Source organism: Patagioenas fasciata, chromosome 4 (assembly GCF_037038585.1).
Source record: "Patagioenas fasciata isolate bPatFas1 chromosome 4, bPatFas1.hap1, whole genome shotgun sequence".
In the NCBI taxonomy this organism is placed as follows: domain Eukaryota; kingdom Metazoa; phylum Chordata; class Aves; order Columbiformes; family Columbidae; genus Patagioenas; species Patagioenas fasciata.
In genome coordinates, this window is record NC_092523.1 from 48,032,971 (window position 1) to 48,057,919 (window position 24,949).

Below are 24,949 nucleotides of genomic sequence, written 5' to 3' on the forward strand. Positions count from 1 at the left end.
TTTGTTTGTTTTCCAGACAGAATGAGCACATTCTGAAAACAAATATGATGGCTTAGATATTAGCCCTTTTGCAGAGACGTATTTGTATCTACTAGTAAAGTTATTTTTAAATGCATTGTTTTCAAGTGAATTTTCTTGTTTACTTGAAATTTGGAGTTTGATGGATTACGTAGATGCCTCACTGGAGTTTTTTGCCTACATTAATAAAGGATTTTTATAGGTTTTTCTTATTTGTTTTAATAACTTCAATGAATAGAAGTACATTTAGAGTCTCGTAGGAGAAAGCAGCATTCAGAATTGTCTAGAAATGAATAAAGAAAGAAAGAAATTGACAGGTTTATAGTACAGTTTTACATATCTCATTAATTAGCTTTTATTTCTAATGTCCTTATCATTGTAATTTGGCTATACCCCAAGCAATTGTTTTGCATACATTTACCAAATGAACACTTTCTTCCATCCTCTTTGCAAAAGTAATCTTGGACTTGGTTGGTTTGGGTCAGTTTGTCTTTTTATCTTTAAAGTGTGTGTTAGGTCAATGCTGTGTTAAGGTCTCTGAAGAAGAAAGTGAAGATGAGGTGTAGGGGGTTTTTGTTTACTTATTTTTGCCAAACAACTTTTACAGAACCGGGGTAGGAGATGTGCAGTCATGCCTGACACTTCGCAGTGTTCCTCTTACTGGGATCAACCTGTCTGTCCCCTACCTACCTCTTTGGTAGTGTAACCCATTATTTTTGGAAGGGAAAAAGTGCAGATCAAATAAACTGTGATTTTAAACTATGTAAAGCATTCAAAGAGATCTGACTTCCATCTCCTCATTCCTACAGTGGCTCTTTGTTGAGCAATGCATTGGACATTTCCATATTCGGTTGTATTCTTCATGGTTAATTTATTGCAGGGGAAACTTGTAAACAGCCATTGTTAAAACAGGCATGAGACTGGAAATAAAATCTGCTTTTATTTTAGTTTTTTAAGACACTATATTGTGAATAAATGTTACAGTTGCCCTCTTACAACACTGGCACATGTGCTGTTCTTGCGTGACTAACCCATTTGATCATGGTTTCTGGCCTTCTGAAGCCTTCATTTGTTCTTCTGCACCTCCTCTTCCTCTTCTGTAACCCCTTCTTTTTTTCCTCTAGCACTCATGAATAGTGCACATCAAAAATGCCCTCTGGAAGAGGTACGTCCCACATGACACTATGCAACTCTTGAATCAAGAATGCTTTACTGATTTCAGCTAATGGTTCTGTGACGGCACAGGAACAGCATAATTGTCGGCTTTTGCACAATAAGACTCAGCTGCTTCCTAAATTGCACTTGCTCTGCAAAAATTTGTCCCTCGGATAATTTCCTTTTCTCTCTAAAGAAATCAAAATGAAAATATAATGTGTCCATTGAAAAAATTATGTGAACATAAATATGGCAAAAATAGAAAAATTAAGAGGTCAGGATTCGCTTATTTTATGTAACTTAAAACACATGGTTTATAAAAAAAAGGAGAAGTGTTGCTGGCTTTTAATCCACAAGTGATTAAACTTAGGAAATTTCTAGCTGGGAACATTTAGTTTTTTCTTTTTTACATAAAAGAGGGTGAAATAGCGTCTTAGATTTTGTGCCTTAGTGCTTTTCCCTCCTCTAAAACAAACAGAAAGAGACATTAAAAAAAAGATTAAAGAACACATCTCAGAAATGAGCCATCAAAAGCAAAGCCAGCCATGTTTAACACTTCTTTTTATTTTACTCGTGGATTGTTTTAACTAAAGAAAAAGGAAAAGGAGTTTCAGCTGTAGGGTTACCACAATGCAGAATGCAGGATGTGTGGTGAAGAAGAAAATGAACAGGACCATCACTCTTGGTGGAATCTTGGACATAGAGTAAGTCAAACTGATTAAGAAACTGCACCCTAAACCTTTAAAAAACTTATCCTCATATTTAATACAATTAATTTCTCTTTGAACTTGGCCACTCTTAAAATCTAGAATTTATGTTCAGATTCTGTATGTTCTCTATTTCACAGATAGTAGGTTGGTAAGGGCTATGCTATTGTCCTCGTCTTATTGCTGTGACAGTATATTTTAACCTCTTCAAAACTTTTGTTTCTCATCTCTAAACAGCTTCTCGGACCTCTAGTCATACTGAACAGCAGAGGGATAGAAGGTATGATGCTGCTATTTGTATTGCAATGTTACTGTAAGACTTGTTAGATTGTGTCACAGTGTTACTCTATATAGTTTTCTCCTCTAATTTATTTTTCTCCCCTTCTCTCTATCCTTAGTGTGTTTATAAATTAGACTTGGAATAAAATAAAAATACTGGGATTCTTAAGCACAGGAAAGGTTAAGAACTTCAGAGGTTTTCTCATCAACTTTTGTATGTGTCCTCAAACCTCTGCAAAACTGTTTTACTTTCCCAACATCTGTTTACAGGATCACTTCACAATGGAAATAAGCACATTTTCAGGCCTCCTTCCAATTTCTCAAAGGGTATTGAGAAAGGAAGTCACCAACCTGTATAGCTGGTGAACTGAGTGTGCCATTATTTCAGGTGTGAAGGATGGTAGCCCTGTTGTAATTCTTTTTACAGAAGTTACATTTCTGCTTTTTTGCCTTTTTTTTTTTTTTTTTTTTCTGTCAGGAGACAGAGGCTTTTGAAGCAGATACTTCATCGACTCACAGACTTCACTTCTCAAAGTGTGCTTTGTATGAGAATCTAGATGGATCAGTGGTACTCCGGGGGCCATGGCGTGGGAATGTGGGCCATCACTGCAGCTGATGCTCTAAAGCAGTTGTTACTGTGATAAAACAGGGGTAGTACCTACAGGTCCATAACCCTCGCACAAGTCCCTGTTGCACTAGGTGTACAAAGGCCTGCTGAGGTTTGCTCTGCCCCACTTGCTGAGGTTTGCTCTTGCCCCACTCTGCGCAGTGGGAGGTTTCCCTAGAGGTCTGATTGACAAGCTTTTAGGTAGCCTGTCAGAAGCAGTTTTAACTAACTGACTGTTCTCACGTTGCCGCAGGCTGAGGGCAAACACATGGTAAGGTCTCATTATCCCCTGAAGACTAAGACTTCTTCCATCTAATTGAGTTACACTTGTGTTTAAGTACTTTAAGCATGTAAATTATTTCACTGAAACCAATAAAACTACTTTTGGGTGTAGGCATTTAATTAGGTGCTTTGAATGGAAGCCTAATTGCTTGTTAGAAAGGTCAGGTAAGTTACATTGAAATAATAGAAAAACATCTTTGGTTAAATCAAAAAGACCTGAGCTGTTTTGATTTCCAATGCTGAGAAAATCTTTGTGTTTTATACTTAAAAGAACTGTTTTAAAATGTTTTAGGTAATTATTCCCCTTTGCCTTCATTTCCAGGCGTCCTGAAATTACAATAGTTGCTGCTGAACCCCTCCGGCAATCCTCCTGGTTTCCAGGTGCAGGCCCTGTCACTCCTCAGGGATTAGGATTCCCTTCTGCTTCGTCTCATGCTCAGTGGAGGAGAAATGAGCATATTCCAGCTGAGGTGAGTGTGAATTTACATGAGATGGGTTTGATTTACAAAGGTAAAAAGCACGTTAAGTTAGAAAGAACAGAGGTTTTGCTTGCTTAGTTTTTCATCATACTGAATAAAAGACTATAACAGTTTTCTTTTCCTCTGCATATGTTAATTTAGTATTTTAAAATTTATGTGCTGCTTTAAAAAAATCACATCTGAATGTACATTAATATTTATCTCTCTGTTTTGTAGCTTCCACCATCATATGAGCAGGTGATAAGAGAAATCAATCAAGTGCAAGTCAATACGACAAATAACAATAATGCTGCTGGTCCTAGACATACCACTACTTCTGCAACACAAACTGACTTTCCGGAGGAACTAATCAGCCATTTGCCAGGAAGTAATGTAAAAAACAGTGTGCCTACACACTGGGAATCTGCAGGCTATCCAGGTGAGGCTGTTTTGGATTTCTCACTGATGAAAATATTACTCTGTCTCCTGAAGCTGTTCTTTCATATGAATCTGTGCAGCATTTAATATGAATAACAGTTAAATTTCTCTGAATTATTAGTGCTATAAATTCCTGTAAAAATCCTCTTTTCTGAAGAACTACTATTGCATTCATGGTCAGACTTGAAAGTTTTGCTCTATTCAGCCATAGTGGCAATTGCTTTGGGGCCAGAGGAGCTCAGATGTCCAATCAGAATAGCAGCAATGTTCCATGTTCAGACTGAAAAGTGTGCAAACCAAACTGGAGAAGTTACTATGCTGTTCTTTGGTGCACACCCCTCATGCTGCAAGCTAACAAGTGGATTTGAACTCACAACATGTAGATACCATGCGTTTCAGCATTCTTCAGCTTCTTCCTGGAGTTTATATATTTTTTCATTATCTTTTTAGAAAGAGACCTGAGTTTCACAAGCAGCAGTAAATTCTGAATGAAAACCATAATGTTTACCATCCTGATGGCTGACAAAAAAATAACATAAATAAAGCATTCTGAAATAGATAACTGAAACCTTTTATTTTCTGTTAGCAGGGAAGAGTCCTCTTAAACCTCCTAGGCCTTCGGCATCTCTCCTGAATAGGTCTCCTTCAGAAAATGAGAATCCCTTAATAGTCTTTGAAATTTCAGAAGGTCAGAGGTGCCAAGAAAATCCCAATGCTGTGAGATGTCCTGTGCCAAAGCCAAGATCAAGAAGCAATCTCAGATCTGTGGTCAAAAATACTGAAAGTAAGATAGACAATGGAGAAGTGACCCAATCTTCCACAAAAAGGCAGCAACCTCCAGTTCAGCAGTCACCTCTCTCAGATGACGGCTTACTAGACAATCACTTGGCAATGGACAGCATGAGTACAGAAAAGAGCCAAAATAGTATTGTTTCAAGGATCAAAGTTTTTGAATCCCAAGGAAATAATGATACCTCAGGATTATCAAAAAAGCCAGAAATTACCCCCCGTTCATTCCCCCCAAGACCTGTTACTGCAAAGAAGCCAGTAGTTGCTCCAAAGCCAGGGGTAGGCAGAATTTCAGGAGACTGGGATGCATGGACAGAAAGCAAATCAACACCTTCCAAGGAATTGCAGCCTCAACCTGAAGTAGCTGGGAACAGTGTTGTAACCAAACCTGAACTGCCAAAGAAGCCAAAACCAGGCCTTGTTAAAAGTAGTAGTAGTGATTTGCGTGAAGCAAGGAGTGGATCAGTTGCAGAGAGCGGCGATGGACAAAAGAAATTTCCTGTTCCTGCTCCAAGGCCTCTTGTTCCTAAAAAGTCACGTTACTCAGAAAATCCTGCCCTTTCTTTGGCCTCACTAAAACCGATTCCTGCTCCCCCACGGGCTTCTGTATCTGCCCAAGAAAAGGTTTCCAGGTCTCTGGGGGAATCATCACCTGCAGCCACCTGCTCAGCACCTGCTTCGCTGAATAAACCAGATGTGGAAGGAGATCTGATCAGTTTTGATGATGATGTTTTGCCCCTAAGTCCAGCTTGTGTAGTTAAAGATAGCATCAGCTCTGAAGCAGCAGCAGGTAAGGAGAAAGTTTTTTATACTGTCACTGTGGTTACTCTTTGCAGGGGTGTGAACCTGTGTGAGTTATGTGTGCCTATCTTGACAGGGTTTATGTGTGTATATGAAATTATTTGTTTTCTATTATGTCAAGATCACTATGAAATTACTTGCGTTATGAGACTAGGGTGGTTTCAAGGCTATATAAATCTCAGAACTTGCCTGCTGGATTTATTATGTGATTACTAAAATAATGGTAAAAGACTTGATGCTCTGCGCTAGTTGTCACCTCCAGAATGTATCACAATTGTCTCTGGGGAACCTGGGACATCCTATGTCTCACCACCTAATCTGACTAATTTATTTGAGTGCCTGAAGTTCTGCGGTGGAAATGTAGTCATCTACAGTAGCAGAAACGTTTGTTGCATTTAGGGAAACTTGCAATCAAACATACTGGGATATTCTGTCCATCTCACCAGTGCTTGCTTATTTTCTCTTTCCTGTCTTTGTGTCTTATCTTGTCATGCAACTATATGCTTGTTATACAACTATAATTTTTTCAAATAAGTGAAAATAATTATTTCATATGGGCAGATTAATTACTACAACTACATCCCTTTCATAAACCTTATTTGATTCCATTAAGCACTTGAGGTCAATTTTTTTAATGCTGTTTTAGGCAGTTTAAGACACAGGTGGGTAATGGGATGTCATTAAATTTTATAGCAGTAGGTTTTTCCCTCTTATTATTATATGTATAATCCAGAGAGATTTCTGCTTTAAAACAGATGGTCTGTCATACAAAATGCCTGCTTAAGGGACTAACTATGATTTATCTTTTTTTTTTTTTAACCTCATTTATCATTAAGCATCTCAGCTTTCTGAAAAGAGAATCTCAGATACTGTGTAGTTGTCACAGTAAAACAATATTGATGATTGTTACCAAATGCAATTTCTTCACAGTTTGTGGATTATAACATTAGAAGTAGTTCTACTTTATTACTATTTCTCCTCTGTACCAGCTTAAAAACCCTAAGGCAGATGTAGAAAGTCCCTTAAATCCCTAAACTGCTAAGACTGGAATGTTCACACATACAGATCTCAAGGGAGCTCATGAAAGGAGTGAAATAAGGCAAGAGAAGATCCTGCAGGAGAGGTGATCAGCTCAACATAAGCCCATTTTTTCTTGGACTGACAGATTCCAGGAGTGCTGCAGAAGCTATACCAGGTCTGGAAGGAGGCAGGAGAACAGGATGACTGGAGAAGTGTTTGATACATATGTTATGGAAGTGTCTGATTGACAGTGTCTAGCTAGGAACAAATGACCGTTGTGTCTGGAGACTGGAGCCACGGAACAGCTACTGTGCATGTGATGATTTTAGAAGAAAGTTAGAAGCGTGAGGGATAACTCTTGCTTTTTGTGCATTTAGCGTGAAACTTGTAGTTTTGGTAATTTTGTTTTGATTAACAGATGCAACAAACAGAAGGAAAATGTATCTATTCTAACTACAAGGCAAGAAAAGAGAATACTTAAATTTTGAAAGTGCGTAGAAAGGGCAATGATGTTTTGACTATGTACCCTAAAACAGACTGTTTTTCCCCCAATCTGGAAAAATTAAATGAATATTAAATCTTCTGTTAAATCAGAGACTGACTGATCTCACATGAAAATCACCTGAAAAAAACAGCTTTCATGAATGTCAGTCTTCATCTTTCTGGTTGGTGTCCTAGGCATTATTCTTGATTTAATTAAGAAGAAAATACTTCCCATTCTCATGGCTAACAGAAGAATTATTCAGGTAATAGTTTCCTGAGTTGTTGAGTCACCTGCCCATGATTTTATGTATTCAATAAAATGGTATCTTTGCTACAACCCGTTCTTATGTACTAAAGAGGAAAAAGGTCTGACAGTACTATCACTTTATTACACTCTAAAATTAGGATTCATTCTACCTTTTTGCAGGCATTTGTGAGCTCCAGATCATACCCTATACCCTTGATTACTAATATCGAGCTGCGTCTTGACAAAGCATCCACAAGAAGCACACTGCCTTTCTGAAAAATGAGGCAACACAGAGTACTAATACAAGCTATTTCTCATGTTCCCACGGGAGCATCTTAGGATTTCCGAGATGAATCCGCATTAAAATGTTTTTTAAAGGCAGGAAGAGAAGTGCTAATCTTGGTCCCAGTTCCCCAGACCTTTGCATTTCTTACAAATTTGTCATTGTCATTACTTAGCAAAATTACAGTGCTCTACTTGTTGTTATGGCAACCCTCGGAAAGGAAGAAGGATTTTATGCAGCAGTGTTTGAAACTAAGCATCGCCAGCTTGTTTGTCAAAGAGCAGTGTTAAATCACAGATTACAATGTTCACAAAACTTAATTTTCTTCTGATACAGCACAAACGTGGCTGGTACTTAGATGGATGTAAGTAGACCTGGATGGATCGATCACTGCTGCTGCTAATGCCTGATGCATAAGCAAGAAGCTGAAGCGTTCAGTTGATGATGGGGAGGGCACAGAGGGTGCAGTGAGCATATGAATGAAAAGGTGAAACGAGCAAAATAAATTCAGAGCCTCCACAGCAATTAGTTGACTGACATAAGACATCAGCTTCATCTAACAGAAGGCAACCACCTCCACAGTAGTGGAATTTATTTGAAAATCTGAATATTATTTATGTGCCAGCAATATTGGCAACAAAACTGTTTACAGTTTCACCAGGTTAGCTGTTAGTGTTTAACTGGTAGTTTAAAACTACCAAAGCTGGCTGGATGATTTTCTTTCAAGTTTACCTCAGGCAGTTCTGTGGTTTTCATCAGTGTTTGACAGAATTTCCAACAGCACAGCTCTTAGAGTGAGCTTGCCCTCACCAAACATCAATTATTTTATATTTGTCCAACCCATATGGAGAAGGGGAACCATTCTGGTGCCAGTAGAGACTCTGGGTTCCAAGATCCCTTTCAAAGCTTTCAGCATCCACTCTGCCACTTAAAGTCTGTGGGAGCTTTGGAAGCTTAACAGCTCTGAGATTCAGAAGTGAACTGTGGCAGAACCTTGCGTCCAACTCCTGTCTCTGATGCTGGCCCAAGGGAGGTGCCAGGAAGAAGTGAGGGATGACAAGTCTGTAGAACTGCTCCTTTTATCAGCAGCCAAAATTGGTGCCAGTTTTAAGTGCCATAATTTTGGACTCAAAGGCTAGAGATAGTGTTCAAAGCCATTTGTATCCTAATGAAATTACTTCTGTTCAAGTCAGTCATTTGGAATGTGAAGGCATCTGTTTGGGACTCTAAATCTTGAGGTGCTAATGCTTTGATGACAGTTGTGATATTTTGGATCATCTGGGGTATTTTTACATTTCTCTTATAGCTGATAACAGGAATTTGTGTAGTTTCTGAAGGTTAAAAGTTCCAGTAATCTGTCAAGTGGGCTCTCTTCTCACTATTTCGTTTTTACAAAGGCTTGGAAATTAAATCTTTGTGCAAGTTGAACTGAGTGTAAATTCCATGTCTTCAGAAGATCCATGATTTTACCCATAACTTGTATTAGTTGTTCTGTTAAAGTGTGTAGTGTGCCTGCTTGCTAAATGTTATGAGAATGTATGTTTTGGATAAAGAAAATAAGGTAACAGTGCATTTAAAGCACATATTTAAATTAAAACCTGGAGGTGATCTTGCTAGAATGTTTTCATGCCTTTTCATATGTGGAGAGCTACTCTTCTTTTGTCTCATTTTCTCTAAAACAGCCTATAATTCACTTACTGCTCTGTGCCTGATATACCAGAACTCTATTTAAACCAAATGATTTGAAAAGCAGTTCAGAGAGCGCCTTACCTTACCAGCAGGAGATAGCTCTCTCTTTTGATATCTTCATCATATTTAGTGTATTTCAACTCTAACAGTAATACAACTGCTGCATTTCTTAATTATCTCTCTGTCTCTCTGACTGCTTCATTGCAGTTTAAAAGTTCATTTCTGCCTGCATGGCGAAAAAAACCTTCAAAAAACAACCAAACCAGTGCTGCTCTCCATTTATATATTTTGTTCCTTCTTATGGCATGAATGGTGGAATTTGTGTGACGCTGTAGTCAGTCAGAACCGCTGCTTGGGTAACTCCAAATTTGTCTGTTGTGGGAGTATTGTGCAGCTGTTTGGTTTTAATTGATTCCTCAGGAACGAAAAGAAAAAATTAAAATGTTTCTAACTGGTAGATAAGTCCAGACATATCTTCAAAATAATGCAGCTTTTCTTAGGATTCTGCCGTGTTACTTCCGATAACTCTTATTGTGGTTATTTTAAAGTTACCTATCCCCTTTTTTACTTACTGCCGAAAGTATCATCTCCAGAAAAAAGTGAGCTCTCTCATCCATTTTAGTCTGCTGTTTGGCTTACACCGCTGACAAAACCAGATTTACCTGAAGACATGCTACCGTGGGGTGGAGGAATGGAAGTTTGGGTCTCTGCTGTGCCTTGTTGGTTTTGCTGCAAGGTTGTCATTCTCCAGCAGCAGTGGTAACAAGCATCCATTAACTCTTCAGATGCTACAGATCTATGCTTAGTAAACATAAATTGAAGCCTTCGGGGAGCTTGGAAGTGACTCTGCTGTTACCACAAGAGTCGCCCTTATATGTACTTTCAGGAAACAATTAAGGTTTTTGAATCATAGATACATAATAGACGAGGAGTCCTTTGGTTTGTCAAATACAGATTAATTTGCTTTCGAGTTCCATGTCTATAGATACTGTTAAGTGGTAACATACAAGTAGTAATGTTCTTAATAAGAACTATCTTCTCTGATTATTAAATCTGTTTATTTTACAGTGGCACTTAAAATGCAGACATGCTTTGATCAGGAGGATTGTCCAAGAACAATCAAATGCTTATTTAAAAGAAGTGTTTATAAATAAACCAGTGTTATTTTCCTTTGCTGAAAGCATGTCAGATTCCTGCAAGAGGGTACATAGGTATTTTAAAAAAACATTACAATTTCTCTTTGCCTTCACGTTTTCATTTAAAAGATTTTGTATGCCTACAGCTTTCCATCACAAATCCTCTGCTTTGGAGATTTCCAGCTTGCCAGTTTTGGGGCACTTGAATCTGTTGCCAGTGAACAACCCTTGGTTCACCTGGCAAGAATGGACCAGGCTGTTGTTTCTTAATCTGTAGGCTAATTGGGGAGGTTTATGGTGTTGGTTTGGGTTTTTTTTGTCACCCACTGTATGTCCAAATACCCTCTGGCATCCAATTTTTGAAGTTAGACCAGGCTATGCAACCAGTTTCTAACAACATGATCTCATGGCTGACCTGTTGAGGGCAGGAGGTTGGATGAGAGACCTCCTGAAGGCTCTTGCACTCTAAACTATTCTAGTTGTACTTGCACTACCAAAATAGATTAATGGAATAGGCTCTTAACTTCCATGTACTAGCTCGTGCTGGTATAAGCAGTCCTTCTGTGCCAAAGGTGGTATAATTGCTATCACCTTTACTAGTATGGACAAGCTGGCAATGCACTGATCGGTTGTGCTATTAGATACAGAGAGGTACTAAGTGTGGGCATTCCCACCCTTAGAGAGGAAAGTGCTGAAAGCTCGGAAAAGGTCCATTTGTGTCTGTCTCTGTGTAAGATGTAGCAATGTAGTTTTTCACCCTGTAAACGTTTGTATTGCCATTAAATGTTACAATAGCCCAAGAAGTTTTGCTGTTCTAGTAGTAGATTTTATTTTGTCTGCTCTCCAACTTTCTTACACCATGGATGAGATATTTCATTGCTCAGTTAAGGGTGTCTTGCATTTTCAACAAGTACATTTAGGTTAGATCTTCTATTGCATCTCTCAGCATTTTTTTATATATACTTTCCAGACAATATCAGAGTCTACATAATTCTTTGACTTTGGGCACTTTTGTCATACTGATGGCTAGGCTTCTTCTGCGAACTCCACATGTATCCTATAAACATCATTCATTCTTTGAACTAGACTCTTTCCTCAAAAGCAGTCATCGCTGGCCTTGAGTTGCTGCGCTTTTTTGGTGATCTGTCAGATGTCAGCAGTGAACAGGGAGCAATGCCTGTTAGAAATCTTCACCTAAGTGTGGGTTAAATGTGTTTCCACAAGCACCAGCTTGTTTTCATGGGGCTGGGTTGTAATAAAACCATTTTTTCAATATGGGTTAGCTCTATTCTATATTCAGGAAAGAACCCAATAACAGTTGTGTTCTGTGTGAAGACAGTGTGTGAGCCTTGCCTTTGACAGCTGATTTAGTTTTTTTAATTAAACATCGAAAGTAGACACAGTTGCATACTTCTGTAGTGGCAAGTGTTGTAATGTCAGCATCAACACCTTTTATACTACATGGTTCTCACATGTATTGAGAGTACTTGCAGGACTGAGCATCTTCACAGCAGATAATACTACTCTGTGCTTTCATCTTTCCATGTCTGATTTGCTTGGAGGCTTCCCTTATTGCTGCTGAGGCATCTGTTACCATCTTACTGCCACCTACTTAAAGACCACCAATACATGTTTCAGAAAGATATCCATCTGTCCGTCTCACATGGGGAAAACCTGGTGTTTGTTCTGTAAGCTCCTAATTTTCTATTTTAAATGAAAGTGGTAAACGAGAGTCAGGGGAGGAGCATAGCTGATTCTCCTACACTGTATATCATCTTTCTTTTACCAGTTTATTTGAATGCACAGCTTTCATTTGTCTTTCCTGTGAACAAGCACGGTAATATATGTTATCGCATAAATCTTTGGAACAGAAGCTGTAGAAAAGTGAGACTAAGGAATACACAAGCTTTAAGCATCATTGTAAAAGTTTAATACAAAAAAATCAATAGAAGTCTGTTGATATGTTATGAAAAGTGCCTTGCAGAATAATTTCCTTGAGCTGAGAAGCTCTAAATGAGTATATTAACAATTCTGTTTTCACACTTCTGTGAATTATGCTCAAACGATGTCCAATTGTTGTTAAACAACATAAAAAATTGATATGTTGTCAGTCGCATTGCACAAAGCAGCACAGTCATTTACTCAGCCAATTTCTGCTGCAAACCCAACACTGGGGAATGGAATAACACAAACAAGGTAATGAGTTTTAAACTAATTATGAGGTGACAACGGTATAACTGAACATAAGATAATGAGTGGAAAACTAAGGTGCAGCGAATGGTTTTCTCAGCCTTAAATTACTTTTTTCAAACTTTAAAATTACTTATCAGATTTATTGATTTAGAGACCTCTACCAACTGTTGAATGGTTGAGAAAGCCATTTCTATACATAGCAATGATTAACAGCTGAGAAACAGTAATTCTGTACAACTTTAAGTCTTCCATAAATTTACAAGAATACAGATCTGTGATTATTTGCGGTGTTTACAGCATTTCCACTTGTTCTTAAGATACCTGTATTTTTGTAAGATAGAGGCTTTGGAAAATTGTTCCTTCATTTTTCATGCAGATTTACCTGAACCTCTGCAAAACTCTACCTTGAGAAGGTGCTCCATGTGCCAGCATGTTCCATATGGTCCTGCTCTGCCAAGGAGCCTGTGACTGAGCCCTGCTCACCTTTCTTCTGCTCTCCCTGTGTCTCCAGCTTCCCTATGGGCCAGTAGAGCTTCGAGGCCCCGCTAATCTCACCATGGTCTGTCGTGGAGTTGCCAGCTAACCGAAAGAGAGAAGAAAACCCAGTTACAGGGTTTTTCTTCTCTTTTCAGCCACACTAAAGTTACACTGAAAACAGCATAAGAGTTAAGATTAATCTTTTTTTAATGCAATTCAAACATCAGCAGTGTAGCTAGCAAGACATTGGTAGAAAGAAATGAAAGAAAATTATAACTGCAGGCTTGCTCTAAGAGTGGGATTTGTGTTTCTTGTAGTGACTGTGCTGCCAGAATGCTTGCACCCATTTTGTCACCTGTGCCTTGAAGTCACAGAATCACAGAATCATTCTGGTTCGAAGAGACACTCAGGATCATCAAGTCCAACCAGTAACCTAACTCTGGCAGTAGGCCGTGTCCCTGAGAACCTCAACTCTTCATCTGTTCAACCCCATCAGGGATGGTGACTCCATCACTGCCCTGGGCAGCCTGTTGCAATGCCCTTTCCAGGAAGAAATTGTTCCCAATATCCAATCTAAACCTCCCCTGGTGCAACTTGAGGCTGTTTCCTTTTCTCCTATCACTTGTTACTTGGGAGAAGAGACCGACCACCTTTCCACTAGAAAAACCCTTGCTCTGATGCAGCTTTCATTGAAGAGACCTAAACCTTTTACTGGCTAGTGCTAATCCATAACTTGGACAAGGTGGGTTTTTTACCTTAACCATTTAAAACATTGTAGGTTGTCTTTCCCTGGTTTCTGGATGGACCAGTGTCTTTGGGCATAATGTGATGGAGCCATCTTCTCTCTAGATGGTAACAGAGTTTATTTTTAACTATAGCCTGTATATCTTCAGCGGACGAATCCGTGACCTGTCATGATCCTTTCTACCTGAAGTGTATGCTCAAAGCTGTTGTGCGAGCAGCCTGGCAGAAGGAATTGATGTGCTTTTGATTCACGATTAAAATGTGACGTGAAGGTACCCAGGCAGATGTCTAGGGAGCCTGTTGGCAGGTAAATGCCTTGGCTTTGAGAGAGACCATGGCACAGCTCCCCACGGCACACCTCTACGTGATCGGTACGCCTAGGAAGAGAGCCTCAAGCAAGGGGCTGGCAGGAGGTGGATATTTGAGCAGGGCCCAGCGGGCACAGGCCCTGCAGCATCTTGTCCCGCTGGTGCTGCAGCTGCCTGCAGTGGGAGTGCCGGGGGCCTAGGGGCGCTGGCAGAAGGACTGAGGGGGCTGTGACTGCCAAGTCGTGTGCATCCCTTACACTGTAATTAGCAGCTCAGTGTTACACAGTGTTTTCTCCCTCTGAAATTACTTTGGGCCTACTTTTGGCTAAAACAAAGAAACAGACCAACAACAAAACCCACCACAACAAACAAGCAAAACCCCACAGAGCTTGATGTACTTGATCATCTTCCCCTCTCTCTAAATATGCCAAAGCTTTTTAATTAAAATGCTAAAAGGTTTTTAATGAGGTGGTTCATAAATAAATACTGTCTTTCTGGATTTTCTTAAAGCTTATGTGTATTCTAATACAGATTTCTAGTGTAGTGATAAACTGGAGTGTGTTACAGTATCCAAAATTATCTGTAAGAAATCATGGCTTCATATTACGTGACTTTTAAATTGTTTTTTTTTAAGTGTTGAAGTTAGAATTTTTTCAAATAACAGGGCTTCCAACTTTGTCAGAAGGTGCGACAGTAATTTTGGGGAAGGGTATGTTTTTATAAAAGGTGCTGAAGAATTTAAAGAGGTGCCCAGCGTGCTTCTTCTCTGAGACTCTGACACTCAATAAATAACATCTCATTGAGCTACACATCTGAAAAGGCCACCAGAGGAGATCAAACTCGGTTCTTGGGGCTATGAATATGTAGCATGGAGAATTTATTGTCTGGAGTGCTTCTCCAGTTTCTAAATTTACACATTTACGATACCATTAAGCGTTGCCATTTTAGTGCAGTTTTTGGTAACATCAGAGAAAAAGGTAGCAGTTGTTAACAACAGAGAAGAGGCATAAATCAAGTATTGCTCTTTGACGTGAAGGTGTACTTGAGAAAGAACCCATGGATTTGCATTTTATTTATGTACAAGTATTTTTACAGCTGCCTTCTACATGCACATATGTTCCCATGCCTATTAATAACAGACCAGTGCTTAAGTTTGTGAAGCATAGAAAACATTGCTCCTGTCTTAGCGGTAGAATGAGTGGACAGGCTTGTAGAGGAGTGAGTGATAGGTACAGGCAGGGGCAGAGCTCAAGCACAACTCCCAGTCCTTGGGCTGCTGCAGTCTCCTCCATGACACCAGGTTTATAATCAACAAAGTAATGCAGAGTCCTCCAGGGAATTAGTTGCAAGGACATTTTTCAGTCAGTAATATTTAAATGCTTTGTTTTGTTTCCATAGGCATTTTATCTGTTGCAGAGCTGATTGTTTAGCTTTGGCAAGATTTTATTGAGTAAAACTTTTTAGCAAATGTGTTCACAGCTATGTCTGCATATTACAGCAACTGCATTGAAAACATTTCCCTAAAGCCCTCCTCATTTCAGGTGTCTGTTACCAAGAAATGCAGTTCCTCTTGTTCAGTGGCTTATATAATCCCAGAAGGCATCTGGAGCATGTTTATGTTAAGTCAACTATGAATGCAGATGATGTACAGAAAAGACATACTATTTACAAAGAGCTGAATATGCTCTTTGCATCAGCCTGATTTATGTATTTTTTTATTACTTTCTTGGATGTGAACTATAAATGTTCTTAACAACGAAAGCAATACCTGGTCAGATTTGTGTTCAACAAATAAATTTTAAACATGTTGATTGTTTTTTCCTCTTTAGATCCATTTCAGTTCCTCACCAAGAGTGAATCTGCAAAGGAACAGACAGCTCAACCCGCTTTAGCCCGGAAACCCACTGTGATCCGAATCCCAGCTAAGCCTGGGAAACGTAAGTTCTTCTCCCAAATTGCCTGAGAATTTTCTGTCAGAAAATGTTTTTAACTGGGGCTTACTATTTACTAATTGAGCTGCTGTTTACTGGCTATATTAGCTGCCAAAGGAATCTTGTGGTACAGTTTGACAAGACAGAGGAGCCAACCTAAGAGCTGCGGGGGAAGGGAAGGAGGAATAGCTGGGAGTCATGTTCCCCTCTCCCTACCTCCCAGCTACCTCGCCTGGCTCCCTCCCTTGCGCTGAATTGGATGTCCCTTAAACCTTATGGAACTAACACATATCGGTGAAACAGGGCGGGGGGGATCTAAAGGCTGTCAGGGAAGAGCTGGAAGGGACCCTCTGAGCAGCAGCAAGCTTGTTTCATCAGTTAAACCACAACGCTGAGCTGTGCCTTTGGTCAAATTAACTTCTCACATCAGCTGAGGATATTTTAATGCTGCTCCCAAGCTTCCTGGGAACAGGGCTCCCACTTGTCAAAGGGAAAACATTAGTGTATTAAACTTTGCTTCAAACACAGCATAGTTGGGATGTAGGCTTAGTTTTCGCAGTTTACATTAAAAAGTTCCCTTGACCCTTGTTAGATTTGTAATCTGTGGCAATTTAAGCAGGTGTTTTGGCAGCAGTTGAGGGAATAAGGAATGCCTGCGAGAACTTGGATGCAAAAACCTGATGTGTTGAATTTTGTGTCAATGTCTTGACTATAGTTTCTGACAGTTACCGTATCCCTAATGCCTTTCACCTCTAATCTTTTCCAGCTTTACAAATGACACTGACAGTATCTCAGAGTGAAAATTTATCAGAAAGCCGCAAGGTCTTTGTGTTGGTCTTTCTATGCTGGAGTACACACTTGCTGCTGTTCAGCCTTATGTTTTATCCTCAAAGCTTAGGGAGAAATGTCACCAGATTGCTCTTAAAACTCATATTTCAAAATCATATTTTACTACACTGATTAGTAGCAACTAGATGTCCAGGTGGGTTCTCTCCTAAGACCTTCTCTCATTATTTCCCAAGTTCCCTTCTCCCACCACCACCACGCCAGTGCTAGAATATTAGGTTTTCTTTTCCTCTGCATACGTGAGAAATGTAGCAGAAGTTATTAAAAATGCAGAGAAGACTGAAGATAAAGCTACGAGTAAAAGTCTGTTAATACCTGATCATACATAAAAGTGGAAGAATATGTTTACGAACTACTTTTAAGAACCCAAGATATAATTCTTCACAAAGGAAATTGCAATTTCCATTTAAAAAGAAAAAAAGACTTGACAATATATTTTTTCTTTATTTTTTGCCTGAGCTGGATTATCTTTTGAATTTGGGGACAACCAGTCCCTTGCTGCTCTCTAGTGGTAACTGAACTTTCCGCAGGAGACTGCTGGTCAGCAGCTATGGTTGTTGTAGGGTGCGAGGGACTGCTTTATGGGAGGCTGTGGCTATAAGATTAATGGCCTGTGGAGGAACAGCAGTGGGTTCCAAGAAAGCAGAGTAGCCTTTTGTCACACAGGAGCTACTGCAGAAATGTAAGCTGTTAAAAAATGAAAAAAGTACAACTGGGCCAAGATAAAACATGGATACAATAGGATTTACCTTGTAAGAGGGCCACATAGTCTAAGTGGAGGCCTGGGTTAAGGAACAATTAAATAGTCTGGACATCCATAAATCCATGGCTCCAGATGGGATGCATCTGCGGGTGCTGAGGGAGCTGGCTGAAGTCATTGCTAGACCGCTCTCCATCATTTTTGCCAAGTCTTGGGAAACGGGAGAGGTGCCCGAGGATTGGAGGAAAGCAAATGTCACTCCACTCTTCAAAAAGGACAAGAAGGAGGACCCGGGTAATTATAGGCCGGTCAGCCTCACCTCTGTCCCTGGGAAAGTAATGGAACAGCTTATCCTTGGTGTCATCTCAAGGCATATCAGGGATAAGAGGGTCATTAGGGGCAGTCAGCATGGCTTTACCAAGGGTAGGTCATGCTTGACCAACCTCATAGCCTTTTATGAGAATGTAACAAGGTGGATGGATGATGGCAGAGCGGTGGATGTGGTCTACCTTGACTTCAGTAAAGCCTTTGACACAGTCCCTCACAGCATCCTCACAGCTAAATTGAGGAGGTGTGGTCTAGACAATAGAGTAGTGAGGTGGGTTGCAAACTGGCTTAAGGAGAGAAGCCAGAGAGTGGTGGTCAATGGTGCGGAGTCCAGTTGGAGGCCAGTATCTAGTGGAGTGCCTCAGGGGTCAGTACTGGGGCCAATATTATTCAATATATTCATTAACGATTTAGACAAGGGAATTGAGTGTACTATCAGCAAGTTTGCTGATGACACTAAGCTGGGAGGAGTGGCTGACACGCCAGAAGGCTGTGCTGCCATCCAGCGGGACCTGGACAGGCTGGAGAGTTGGGCGGGGGATAACCTGATGGAATTTAACAAGGGAAAGTGTAGAGTCCTGCATCTGGGCAGGAACAACCCCAGGTTCCAGTATAGGTTGGGGCATGACCTATTAGAGAGCAGTGTAGGGGAAAGGGACCTGGGGGTCCTGATGGACAACAGGATGACCATGAGCCAGCACTGTGCCCTTGTGGCCAGGAAGGCTAATGGCATCCTCGGGTGTATTACAAGGGGGGTGGTCAGTAGATCGAGAGAGGTCCTCCTTCCCCTCTACTCCACCCTGGTGAGACCCCATCTGGAATATTGTGTCCAGTTCTGGGCCCCTCAGTTCAAGAAGGACAGGGAACTGCTGGAGAGAGTCCAGCGTAGGGCAACAAAGATGATTAAGGGAGTGGAGCATCTCCCTTATGAAGAAAGGCTGAGGGAGCTGGGTCTCTTTAGTTTGGAGAAGAGGAGACTGAGGGGTGACCTTATTAATGTTTATAAATATATAAAGGGTGAGTGCCACGAGGATGGAGTCGGGCTCTTCTCAGTGGCAAACAATGATAGGACAAGGGGCAATGGGATCAAGCTGGAACACAAGAGGTTCCACTTAAATTTGAGAAAGAACTTCTTCTCAGTGAGGGTAACAGAGCACTGGAACAGGCTACCCAGGGAGGTTGTGGAGTCTCCTTCCCTGGAAACATTCAAAGCCCGCCTGGACACATTCCTGTGCGACCTCACCTAGGCGTTCCTGCTCCAGCAGGGGGATTGGACTAGATGATCTTTTGAGGTCCTTTCCAATCCCAAACATACTGTGATACTGTGATACTGTGAAGTGCAAGGGGTCTTTCACTGTCATGGGTATGGAGGGAGATTAGTTCTGTCAGGAACCAGCACAAACCTAGAAGAAAAACCCCAAGAAGCAAAAAAACCCAGCCAGCACTACCAAAAAGGGGACAGAGCTGGATGCTTAAGAATTTGAACTCCGGTAAAGCACACATGGAGCATTTGCATTTTTGTCAAGCTGTGATTAGAAAGGAAGCAATAAACTTCCACTTCAGTTATTACACTTTGAAATCACTGAAAATAACACCTGCCTTCTAGTTCTTGTGGATTTTTTTCCCCTTCCTTTATTTCCTTTCATTTTGGTCTTATGAATGAGTAAAGGCAAGAAAATTAGGACATCTGGGTATATATATCAAGATTTGAAGTGGTGAGAATAAGGAAGTCTCTCACGCTTTTCATATATCAGTAAGGTATGAGAAGATTTCTCTTGCAATTACTGACAGGTATTGTTTGTACTTTTCATCCATCATACTACCTTAGAAGAGCGATGAACTTCACTAACTTTTTCCCCCTGCTTGATCCCTGCCAGCACAATAACTGTGACCTGCTCCTAAGAATATCCTTTAACTGATCGATTTTTAAACATCACACCAGTGTTTTGGATCACAGTAATGCAACTGAGGTGTTTAAAAGAAACAATATTTCTCCTTCCTATGTGTTGTTTCTTTGTTGAGAGTACTTTTCATGAAATGAGCAACTGGAAGTTTTCAGTTGGATAGAATCTCTCCTCTTTTTTTGTCTGTAAATGCCCAGGCTGTCTGGATATATTTTTACATCACTTCAAGACTTGCTGGAAGTCAGAAGAACTTAAGTGTCTGAAGTTCTTTGTAGTAAATGAATTCTCTTGGTGTACAAATATGTTGCAAAATAGATGGCAAGGTTCCAATATACAAAGACAAAATAATTGGTAAATGTGCTAGCAAAACCTGTCCAAGTGCTTCCCAGGTTGCAGTGGCAGAGATGTTGAAAGCAAATAGCAGCATGTAATTAGCAGGTTTTTGTGTTCTCTATTGAGAATGAGAACATTGTCACTCTTCCCTAGTAAGAGCTGTACTGTTTCTTCTTCCATGTCCTAAATTTGCTTAGTTCCTCAAAGACTATGAGGGAGCTTCTGTCTCTGTTTTGATTCTGTCACCCTGAATTTTGTAACAGGCAACAGTTTCTTTTCTTGCCTTTACCTCTCTGGAGATTCTTCCATCCAAGCCTCCTGATCTTTCAGGGTTACTTGAAATAACCTTCAGCTGTTTTCCAGCCTGAAGGATATTCCGGGAGCTGACAGCTGAAAAAAGTGAGCCAGTTTAGAAATGTGGCTGAGAGATGGTGATGGTGTTTCAGGGTATCCAGTAATGAGTCTGACATTCCCAGGGGTAGAAACTCTTCTACTCATCTAATATTATGTCAACAAGTATTGCAGCTGAGACCCTGAAACCCTAGAATACCGTGCCAGTGTCCTGAGAGTAAAGTGAAGATCTGTTATACAGGTTGGGAAGTACTCTTGAATCAACCTCAGAGTTGCAATGATCCCTTCATGTCCCTTTTCACTAATCTTTAAGTGGTCCTGCCCATTGGCTGCTCTGGCTTCAAGGAAGGAAGTTGCATTCACAAAAAAATTCCCCAAACCAAGATGGATTCCTTTACTTATCACTGGTCCATGTCAAGGAGCTTTTAATTAGACTTTAATTTGGAACTTTTGGGTTTTTACAGCTTTAAATGAAATCCCACATAGCCCGCCACCACTTCCTGCTGAAAAGCCTATTGGGATCACCTCTGATATCACAGTGGGAAAATCCAGCAGTGGTGACCTAGTGAAAAAAGTGGTAAGTTAGAACTGTTTTCCTGTATTGCAACTTTGTCTGCTTTGGTTAACAGATCTCTTGTGACTCTCAGGCATTTGCGAAGTGAGTTATCTGAAGGACCAAAGGATAAAAAGGACTACTTGAAAATATAAGGCATTTTTCTCAAAAGGAAGTTCTCTAATTTAATTAGGTAATTTAGACTGCTGTCAGTTCTGAAAAATGCTTTGTTGATTTTACTAAGCTTTGATCACATCTATTTTCTGTATTTAGCAGCTGGAATCAAGATATTCTACAATTTAGTTTTAAAGGCACCACAAAGTGGATCAAAGTCCAATGAGATTTACATAGTGAAATATTGTCCTTTAGAAATGTATTTTTTTTTACCTTCATACACACAGTACCTCTCAGTGTCTGTGCTAATTTCCAGCCAGAGGAAGCTTTTCTGTATATGAATGAAGCTTGCTTTCTTCAGCTGTTTCCTTCCAGTTGTTTTCTAATAGTCCAGGGTCGAATCATTTATTCTGGAAAGTAAGGCTCTGGTCCTTGCTCCTGAGCACATAGTAACAGTAGACATTGTAGCTGTTTTTCCTATACGCCCTTTGACACAGATTTACAAAAGGGAAGGAAAATAAACTAATAAATTACCATAGAGTTTCCAAATTTGGAGTGCTGTGATGGCAAGAATGGCAGAGAATCTTGTGGAAACCACAGGCAATAAAAAGATCAAATCAAAAGCCCTCACTAGATTGACAGCTGTCAACAGATGTCTTTGTGGCTACCTCTGCTAATAGCATAAAGGGTTTTTTAAGCGTCATGATTGAAGAGGCTATTAGTACAGGTCCCATCTTTTCTGGATAATGCTGAAAAAATAATTTCCAGTACAAGTTGTTAAATAACATTTATACAATGCAACCCCAAAACTTTTACAATATCTTCCAGATTATTGTGACAGGCATGTCTAAGCTTCAGCGGGTTTTTTTTTAAGAAAAAGACTGCATAAAATTCATGGAAACATTTAATTAATATCTTTGGAAAGATAAGAACTCCTGTGCTTCTGGAACTAGTATTGTTTGTCAGTGGAAGTGATTAACTAGGAACAGTAAAAATCATTGACCATAAGCAGCAGTTGGCACAGATTTCTTCCCTGTCACATGGAAGATTTTTGATGTGAGGATAGTATCCCCATCTGAAAGTGGCAGGTTGGTTTCTTTCTAGTCGGGATCGTTAAATCAAGAACATTTCATTTGAGGACTTAATCAAGGGTCAAAATTTTGTCACAAAATATGTTTAGGTATTTTCTAGGTGGGAAAAATCATAGAAATTGTTTACCAGTTTCAAGCACGTGTATCTCTAATCAAGTAAACAAGACCGTTCAGACCTGCTCAGAATTACTGGTTCAAAAAGGATACTTTTGAACCCAGATTCAGCACTCTGATTCACCACACTGTTCCACAAGCAGATGTGCATGTTCTGCAGAGCTGGCAGCACTTCCTGGTACTGGGATGAAAATGAACAGCAGGAGACAGAAAGGCTGGTAACTTGTTAATCCATAACTGTGGTCCAAGCCCTTCAGACATGACACACGTTCCCCTCTACTGACTCTGCTACAGGGTAGTGATGGCTGGCAGGGTCAGGATGGGGCATCTGGGGGAAGTGATGCTGTAATCTGCCAAAGCAAGATTCACTGGGCTTTATCTCTCAGATCTCTAGGAAACACACTTAGATGCCTCCTTTAATGAGAACTAAAGTTATTTCAAAGAGACACTGTCCTGTGTGAGTTGCATCAATGTCATGTTTTTTGCTTTAAGCCTGTTCAAAGTTTTTAATCTGTCAAAGTTAAATCAAAATTGATAATGTAACTGCAGTGGTTGGAATCCTACAGGCAGTGAAATTGTACATTTGTATGACTCTCCTGAATTTGGCTCTTAAGTCCTGACTTTCATGTAGTAGGAAGAGTAGGCAGGCTCATACCTAATTCACAATTTAAGCTGTGATTCAGGTAATCAACCAGGTTATTTACATCTCCCTCTATGTCCAACAAGATTTTAAAATGCTAGAACATACCATAATACTTACTACTTTATTCCCCAGACCTCCAGAAACTCTTGCTTTTCCTGACAGTAGTGTATAATTTAATATAATAAGTGCCTCATTTAAACAAGATCATTTTTGTGTCTTAGGTCTAAAGAAATGTTTTTTTCTTTTGAATCTTCATAGGAGTTGGATCATTCGGAACAGGGTGGGGTGCCTCAGCTAGAACCTGTCCTGTCCCCAAGGTAAGCACAATTCTTCAATGTCCCACTTAGAAGTGGTGTTTCTGAGTTACTTTGCCAAGTTTGTTTCAATGTAGACACTCTAGTCGTGCAGCTTTAGTCATAACTCAGTACACTTGGGTAGGAAGTATGCTCACTAATAAATAGGCAGGACCAAGTTGCTAGCTGGTTAGTACTTGTTTGTACATTATCAGTATGAGCAGGAAGATTATAGGAGGACAGCTGTTTGGCTTTTCAGCTAATATACAGTGGCTGCTGACAGTCATTCCTTTCTGCATCTTTAACCTTTTCACCCACAGCTGAACGTAGAACATCGCCTCCTGCATGTTGCTGACCTTTTGATCAACAAAACTTGCACTTGTGACTGGGTTTGAGTGGTGAAGGAATGGAGGTGGCAGATGTTGCCATCCTGAAAAGGGCTGATGCTGGGACAGCACCTTCCCAGAAGCACTGGCTAGTTTATACAGTTCAGGTGTAGAACACCTGTGAAGGTGCAGAATAAATTATAACTTTAGTTTTTTTATTATTTTGAACCAACAAGAAGGTCTGCAGAGGCAAAAGTAGCTGGCCCAGCCTTAAATTCATGTTTACTAAATGCCAGAGACAAACTAGAAGGAGATAAGGCATTGGCTGACTGGCCCACTGCAGCTGTCTCAGGATCTACACTCCAGATCTGTGGCTTTGAACACAAGAGTTTGCTCTGTTGTGTCAGGACAACAGAATCTTGCAGTTATTAAACTTAGGCTACCAATAATAATAAGTATTCAGTAACAGGAAAGAATGTGGTTGTACCCACAAAGAAACATCTCATTATTGCCTCTTATGGGCTTGTTACTTTCCCTCATCCTGTTTAGCATAACAGCAGTCCTGATTCTCCTGAGGGTCTCTGGAACTCACTCTTCTGCTCAAATGGATTTATTTTTTTTTTAAGTAAGCAGTAATAATTCTCTGAATTGCTTGTTAGGGTTTTTTGGTTTAGTTGAGTTGCCTTACAAAAGTATGGGTTGGTTTGCTTCCAGATTTAATACAGTCTAACTTGGAATTTCCCCTTTTGTCGATATTAGTAATACTTAGTTTAGGATGAGGCTAAGAAAGAGGAAAGGTGGAAGTTGAGCAGAAGTGGAATTTTTTTCTTGAAATTTAAAAAAAGATCCATAATCAAGTAATAATAGAGAACTTGTATCAGGAGCATTAGTAGAACACTAATATCTTCTCTAGTGGTGAACGACACTCACAAAATATGACAGAAGGATACTCCAAAGATCCACTAATGCACAGTTGTTGCAGTTGATCATTTTTAAAGACCCTTGAGGAATTCAGACGAGTAAATAATTATCCTGAATTACACTATATAAAAAAAAAGAGAGAGAATTGTAGGAGAAATTGGTAGTAACTGACCAAAGGTTTCCCAATAGCAGTGAAGCAATATTGTATTTGTGGAACAGTGGTAGTGCCAGGGTTCTTAATATGAGGAAGGTAAAGATTTACATACATAACGCTTGTTTACAACAGAGGCGATTTTTAATTAGCAGATAATTGATTTGACCCCACTCTTTGGTTCTAAAAGTCATGGCTCGCTTATACTAAATAGGCAACTTTTTTATCAGTGCTTTG

At 39.9% G+C, this 24,949-nt stretch overlaps 1 protein-coding gene across 4 annotated transcripts in view; it reads left to right on the plus strand.

The window, feature by feature from the left end:
* Positions 1–24,949, plus strand: part of SH3D19 (SH3 domain containing 19) — an 84,613-nt gene that overhangs the window by 44,357 nt on the left and 15,307 nt on the right. For 2 of the 4 annotated variants that reach the window (XM_071807796.1, XM_071807794.1), the window contains 7 exons: positions 2,118–2,160; positions 3,371–3,518; positions 3,744–3,945; positions 4,531–5,523; positions 15,944–16,051; positions 20,971–21,083; positions 23,280–23,338. In XM_071807796.1, coding sequence (XP_071663897.1) covers positions 4,836–5,523; positions 15,944–16,051; positions 20,971–21,083; positions 23,280–23,338 — 968 coding nt within the window. In that variant the 5' untranslated portion in view covers positions 2,118–2,160; positions 3,371–3,518; positions 3,744–3,945; positions 4,531–4,835. Of the gene's footprint in view, positions 1–1,142; positions 1,184–2,117; positions 2,161–3,370; positions 3,519–3,743; positions 3,946–4,530; positions 5,524–15,943; positions 16,052–20,970; positions 21,084–23,279; positions 23,339–24,949 lie in introns of all 4 variants that reach the window. The other 2 variants (XM_065836110.2, XM_071807795.1) reach the window with 2 other exon arrangements.